The following is a 7,421-nucleotide window of genomic DNA, read 5'->3' as shown; positions in this document are numbered from 1 at the left end:
AAGAGGCATATAAACAAAACCTAAAGGGTCTTTTCCCTTTAATACCCACAAGGATTCAGTGTCCCACATTCCAGAAGACACAGTTCCTCTGCAGACAAAATTTCACTCAAAGCTGATGGAAATTATTAAGACCTGGAGGTAAAAGCAAAAATAAGGAATTATTTCAGATATTAGTCTTTTCTTCTCCTTAATCTAGTAGTTTCTTTTCTGTGTGACAAGTTTTTCATCACTATTTCATTTTGAGAGCAACAGTTTTCTACAGTCATGAAGGCAGCTATAGCTGATCCAAACAAGTTCAAACACTTGATTCAAAGGTATCATAATTAATGATTTATCAAGCTTCTGACTCTTAGAATCACACAATTAGGTTGTTTCTCTGAACTGAAATGTGGTAACCACAGCCAGCAGGGCCTACGCTACAGCTTTTTGAAGCCATATAGATAAAAGACGAACGTGATCTTCAGCAAGTCAAGGAGAGCTCACATCACCATGTATCAATGAACCAGTGATTCAATGAACTGTTTGATTGCATGGCCAGTTCTCACACTGGCCAGAGGCAAAGCCCATTTGACCAGCTATCCCCATCTCATGGGGACCAAATAGCTTTTAAAAATCCATATGAGAACTGCTAACCATGGAAGTTGCGGTACAGCTGACCCTGAAAGCATCCCCGCTGCTGCTGAGCAGCATAAAAATGGTTCCTGCTACCTCCCCTTCTCCTCACTTCTATAAAGTCACTCTAAAATTCATGCTTCGTGTATCTGTAGTTATTTTCTTGGCTAGGATAACAAGGAAATGTCACATTTGATGAATTCACAAAGTTTCATCGATTACAGATGAGTTTCAGGAATGCACAACTGCTGCCAAGGCTCAGGCCATCACTTCTGACTCCTCCCAGGGTTAGTGCTCGTAGTCACACTAGATAGATGGGGGTTCCTTTGCCTTCAGAAATGTTCCCTGCTTTTTCCAAGGTTAAAGACAGCTTTGACACTAAAAGAATGTCAGAAGATATTTCCATCCTCCTTTGCATTAAACAAATAAGAACAGAGTGCGATGAGTGGGCGCAACATTAATACAAATTAAGTTGCAAATCCGGTATCAAGCTTCGTTTCTCCACAAATATATAGCTCGCAGACATACTCATTTTACCTCAAAAGACCCGAAAGCATCGAAAAATGCTTCGTTTTCCAAAGGAGATTACTGCTGAAGAACCTCGGAGAGCAGGGTACGAGGGACCTCTTGTGGTGGCTGGCTCAGCCCTCCCACACAGCAGCCGGGCTCTAACAAATGCCAGCGGCAGATAAACATTTACCTCCAAGTTCATCTCTCTCATTAGAGGAACTTAACTCATTTAATACCCGAGATATTAGTGTATAACCCAATACTGCAACGCAGTTTATCATCCGAGTCTCCGGCCCTGAACACAAGGCATCTAAAATAAAACAGTGCGTTCTCAGTGATATTTTATTAAACACTGTCAAATCTCACTTGGCCTGCCTTGCCACAGGATCACCAAAAACCAGCTGCTGGGAGCAGCTCACCTAACTTCAGCTCAAACCTGGTTCACTGGAGGAAAGAGTCAAATTGTTCCGGTAAGTCCAAGACCAGAATTCTTAGCCCAGAGAAACTCTGTTGGATCTGTGAGCCTGTCTTGTGCTTTGCTCCAACATTGCAACCAAAGGCAGAGTTAAAGTAACAACCGTCTTGTCCTTGGACAGGAGATCCATCTGCTTTATGAGCCCCACTAGCCATGATTTTAGTGAACTCAGAAGCCACCAAATGCTGCCTCATGACTGGCAAGAGGACTCCTGCAGCTGCCCAAGATGCACTCCTAGCAAGGGTCCAAATGACCTCTTCACACCTATCCTGCACACCTGGGTCAAGCAGTGGGACAAAACCTGCATTTGTTCAGCTGGTCTAAATACACACTGAGGAAACTTCTGTCTCCTCTATTTTTTCTTTTTTAACTGTTGAATTATTTCTTGTGCTGTAGTCTGCAGTTTCCTCAAAACGGATGGATTCTGTCACAAAGCTGAAAGCAATATTTATAGGCCCTGTAGTATCTGCTGATTTACTGAGCTAAGAGATTCCACTCCAGAGACACAAAGCCACTTGTTTTCAAAAAAATGGGCTCTAAATTGGGGTTTAGTCACCTTAAAAAGAGAATTACAGCCTCCAGCCACTATTCACCCAGTCTGCAAGGTGGCACAAATGTTTATTCTAAGATAATTTTTAATCCCCAGATCAACTTCTCTAAGTCTCTTTTAGGGGAAAAACAAACAAATAAACCAACCAACCAAACCTAGAAATGACACTTATTTGTAGGAAAAGCACCACAATTTGTCTTTTTGGAGAACACAAAGTGCCAAGCACACGTGAAGATCCCTGCTTTCCACAGAAGAACACACCACCACTTGGAAACACCTTTTTCCCATCAAGAGCATTGCTAATATCTGCTGAGATCCAGGTCTAACACTCATAGTCACATGTTCAGCTGTACCTACAAGAGAAGCATCTGCATCCAGGTTCATTTGAGACACTGCTACTCCTCTACAAGTCCCTCTTCCATGATTAGCCCATATTTAAGCCTTCATTTAGCCAAAGTCCTAGAAAGGAACCCAGGACAGAGCAACAAAGAGGAAACTGAGCCCCATCTCCGTACTCACCGGCGTGCTGCTGTTGGAAAAGGTATTCATGCTGATGGACCGGCTCATCTTGTCCGAGGAGAGGGATGGCGGGGAGGGACTGCGCTTGTCCAGCTGCTCGTGGGCTGGCAGGTCCTGGCGCTGCTGGTACTCACGCCATGCTCGCTGGATACTGTGGCAAACACCAAGGCAAGGGGTTGAGGAGGAGTGTGGCAACAAAAAGGATTTTAAAATATATATTCTTGACTGAAGAGGTGGGGTTTAGGCACTTCAGTCTTTTTTTTTTTCCTTTTTGTGCACATTGCTTTCTGATTTGGATAATGATCACTTGTAACTACCCTCTGTAGGTCTTATATTAACCAGTACCAATACAACTTCAGGTATCTGAAGCAGTTCTTTATTTCAAATCCCTAAACCTACAGAATGATTTAAGTCGGAGGATGTAACTCAGCGATTCTCTTACATCTTGCAAACAAAAATATGCAATTACCTTGTTAAATCAATGAACACCTTCAATGTCTTATGTTTATATCAACTCTCAGATTATAACACACTACACAGATTATATATTATAACACATAACACAGATTATAACAGATGCAGTTAGAAGTTCAGAGCCAGACCAGTATCCTTTAAAATCTCTTCCATCATGGCTAGCTGGAGACTTAAAAACTCCTCCAAAGCAACAAGTGGGGATTGTGGGAGGAGCTCTGCTTCCAAAGTCTAAACTTGGACCAAGTTTCTAAAACCTATGGGAAATTCTGTGAGGAAATCCCATTTTCTGTGCTGGCCGGCAGCCTGGGCAGCTCTCACCAGGTGGCAGTGCTGGCTCATCTATGCCTGTCTGAAGGTGTCAGGGAAACCAGCGAGAGATGCTGTGAATTAAAACTGTTTACAGTAGTAATGGCATTAACACAAAGCATGTGGGTGTTTGCATGTCCAACTTCTTGGCTTTGCAAGAGAAGGATGAAGCTCCACACCAGGACACCCACAACTTCTCACTGGTTGCCCACAGCACTGGGAACTCCCAACAGTGGGAAGGGCCCCCGGCATGTAATTTTTCCCGGTGAGGGAGCAACGCTCACAAGGCATGTGGCATTTTGAATATCTCAAGGTTGAGGAAATCAAATGTATGTACTTAGGTTTGGGTTGGTTTGTTGTTTTTGTTTTGGTTTGGTTTTTTTAAGAACACCAGAAGAGAAAGAAACCAGCCTCACCAGGAGCAGTGCACTTCCAAGCCTGAGGTGTTTTCATACAACAGCTTTAAAATGGTCAGAAATATCTATCAAAGCTCCCAAATGAAAGTGCCAATGGAGGAGTTTCCAGTAAACGCATTTAGCCTTAAAACATCTCCACATCTTCACACCTCAAGCAGTGACACTTTGTGTTGTTTATGCTTTACTGCATAATATGGACAAGAAGTATTTACCTTTTTCCATTTACATGCACATTTTCTTTTAAAGCTTGAGAACATACCGAGGTTAAAGTCCTAAGTACCCTTCTAGAAAGCTCTCTGAAAATTTATTCTTTCATCTGGCATATATTTGCATGACTAAAAGACACTGGCTGGATTTTAATTTGAAACTTCATGTCCTTTTAATATTTTAATACAGCATTAATATTTTAACGTCCTGTATAGCAGGTTAGCTGTAGCTTGTCAGCTGAAAGCTCGATTCGGTATGTAATGCAGCAACACACACAACCCTGCATAAAGCTGTTGCATACTGAAGTAGTTGGGGGCTTCAACAAAAAGATGTTCATATTTGTGATGCAGGTGAAGCCACATTAAACTTTTTCTATCTGCTGGGAAGTCCAGGGTCACCACAAATCGGTGCTTGGTGGATGGAGATAACGCCTGCACTAGGGCTAGAGGAACAATTTGGAAGAGGCACAAAGAGGAGTTCTCTGCTCTGATAGCTACTGGGTTGGAAAGGCCCTGGGGGTGTTGGGGAACAGTAGCTGAAGAGGAGCCAGCAGTGTGCCCAGGTGGCCAAGAAGGCCAACAGCATCCTGGCTTGTACCAGCACTGGTGTGGCCAGCAGGACCAGGAACAGGCATCGCCCCCCTGTACTGGGCACTGGTGAGGCCACACCTCAAAACCTGGGTTCAGTTTTGTCCCCTCACTCCAAGAAGGACATTGAGGGGCTGGAACGTGTCCACAAAAGGGCAATGAAGATGGTGCAGGATCTGGAGCACAATGCACTGAGGAGCAGCTGAGGGACCTGGAGGGGTTTAGGCTAGAGCAAAGGAGGCTCTGGGGAGACCTTCTGGCTCTGACAACTCCCTGAGAGGAGGCTGGAGCGAGGAGGGGGGGTCAATCCCTTCTCCCCAGGAACAGTGCCAGGACAAGACGAAACAGGCTTAAGTTGTTCCAGGAGATGTTTAGGTTGTCCCTGAGGAACAATTTCTTCTCTGTTGGGGTTGTCTAGGCCTGGCCCAGGTTGCCCAGGGCAGTGGCAGAGTCCCCATCCCTGGAGGGGTTTCCCAGCCATGTGGAGTTGCTGCTGAGGGACAGGGGTTGGTGGGGACCAGTGCTGGGGGAATGGTTGGACTTGATGATCTTACAGGTCTTTTCTAACCAAAATGATTCTGCAATTCTATGGCAGGCATGTGGGTAGGTTTTAAGTTACATACGCAGTGTTACCACATGTCCTGACACAGCACTGTGAAGCCTCTTAGAGTAACTGACCCCGTGGTAAAATATCCAGCATGTGAGAAATATATTACAAAGGCTAAAATAAAATCATTGCATTTGGGAGTTGGGGAGTTCCTTCCCAGACCACAGTGATGCTGATCTCTTCCTTCCAGGTGGTGCAGCTAGATGTCACGCATGTGCCTTAGCTGAGCACTAGCAACTGTCTCACTTTCCAATAAAACCCAGTTTTCTTAGTGCCATATACCTTGCTGCACCCCCAGCCCAGGAACCGGGACCCCTCAGACGTATATCTCCATCCCCACGAAAACCCAAGAGGAGTCCCATGAGCCACCTGGGGAACTTTAACCAGGCTTCATGTTAGATGAGAAAAATACCCCTTATGAAACATCTAGCAGATCCTCAAATACTCTTGAAACGACAAAATTAGCACAACTTTGAAGACTAACATTTGAAACTCAGTTCAAAGAGCACGTTCACGGGCTTAAAGGCAGAGACGGGCTTAGTTAACTTGCTAAATTGAGGCTTTTTTATACTTAAAGTTACAGAGAAATACACGATGAATGGGTACAGTCTGGCTTCCACGGGTCGGGAATAGGACAAACTTAGTTCAGTTTAAAGGCAGAACTGATGTTCTTCATTACTTACATTTTCACTTTTGATTCCAAGGGCTGTAAATTGATAGGATATTTTTTAATATTATTTTCTTCATCCATGGCAAGCTGACGGCTACGGAAAAGAAAAGAAAATGGGTTTAATGTGTCTTGGCATGACATTTTCGTAATCGCTGTGAATTAATTCTGAAATGTTGACAAGAACATACAAGAGCTGCTTATTATAAGGTGTTGCTGTCTTTGGAGGAAGGCATCTGGGTCCCTGCACCCAGCCCCATTTGACTGTTAGGAAAAAGTACAAAGTCAGATCCAGTTTCCAGATGGGAGCCTGCCTGAGTCCTGGCACTAAACCTTCCAGATGCCACAGCTCCAGAGAGAGGCACAACCAGCAAAGAAGCTGCTGCAAATAAAAAAAAACACACTGGCAAATATAATAGATATTTTTGCTAAATTAACTTTCATCCCTGGGGCTGAGTTTGAAAAGCTGGAGAGTAAAATGGAAAGTAACAATGGTAATGCTGTTAGCAAATTAATTACATCAGCAAAAGCCATACAGGAATATGAGGAAAAATTCTTTGTAATAAATGATGGCCAAGAAACTGGTGCTGCAAACTGATTGCTTTGAGAAAGCAGCTAGAAGATAAAACTCAAACATCTCGGGACACTGCTTTGGATGGGACTAGCAACATGAATGAAAGGTCTTCGCATGAGAATTGGTAAGATTAGACCCCGACCTGTGGAGTTAGTTTGAGACTTTACTGGACACTTAATTACATCATTCAATCAGCAGCAGTTTTCAGAAATTATCCTCCTGTAACTAAAAATAAGAATTGTTTACGGGAGAGGTGCAAAATCTCGAATATTTAGTATATTACCAAGTGAAAAACATTGTCTACAACGAAGAGACTATCCCTTAGAAAGGGCCTGTTGCCTTATAAAAGCCATTTCACTTTGTCATGCGTGAGAACTTGCGGAAATCACACGTTTACCTTTGTAGCAAATCTTTGCCATCATTGACCTGCTCCAAGGTGTGCTGGAGCCTTTTGAGTTCTTCCTGCAAGGAGAGAAAAAAACATTTCAGTGTGCTTAAGGGAAGCCCTTGGCTGACCTAGGAGCTTCCTGCTCAACCTCAAAATGTTGTGAATCAACCACTAAAGAAACTGGCCCCTCAGGTAATGTTTATGAGATTGATTCCAAATTTGAATATCAAAAAATAACTACAAAACCCCAATGTATTTATCAATATCTCCAACACAAGCCTGCAAGAAAATATCAGACCTAGGAAAACAACAGGCAGAGCAAAAGAGGAAAGTTGTCTTTCCTGTCTTAGGTGTGTGGCTGCTTTGATTTAAGAGGAAATGGTCTTGGTAACAGGCAAGGGAACATCAGCTCGTACTTTCAGGCACTTCTCTTTGTTCTGCAATCAGACAGTATTCAGTCTCATAATTAAGAGAGTCACTGGCTGAGATTTACAGCCCAATACCTTTACCAGGGTATTTGCATCAGATC

General features: G+C 43.5%; 1 protein-coding gene across 1 annotated transcript in view; it reads right to left on the bottom strand.

Annotated features, from left to right (window-relative positions):
- Nucleotides 1-2,666: 2,666 nt before the first annotated feature.
- The window catches only part of IQCJ (IQ motif containing J), a gene marked incomplete at both ends in the record, with an annotated part of 6,811 nt that continues 2,056 nt past the window's right edge, over nucleotides 2,667-7,421 (bottom strand). Inside the window, 3 exons of the mRNA XM_010138499.1 lie at nucleotides 2,667-2,817; nucleotides 5,947-6,027; nucleotides 6,902-6,966. Coding sequence (XP_010136801.1) covers nucleotides 2,667-2,817; nucleotides 5,947-6,027; nucleotides 6,902-6,966 — 297 coding nt within the window. The remainder of the gene's footprint in view (nucleotides 2,818-5,946; nucleotides 6,028-6,901; nucleotides 6,967-7,421) is intronic.

Source organism: Buceros rhinoceros, unplaced genomic scaffold (genome assembly GCF_000710305.1).
Source record: "Buceros rhinoceros silvestris isolate BGI_N320 unplaced genomic scaffold, ASM71030v1 scaffold18566, whole genome shotgun sequence".
Taxonomy (NCBI): domain Eukaryota; kingdom Metazoa; phylum Chordata; class Aves; order Bucerotiformes; family Bucerotidae; genus Buceros; species Buceros rhinoceros.
The sequence above is the reverse complement of the archived record's forward strand: the minus strand, read 5'-3'. Positions and strand labels throughout refer to the sequence as shown.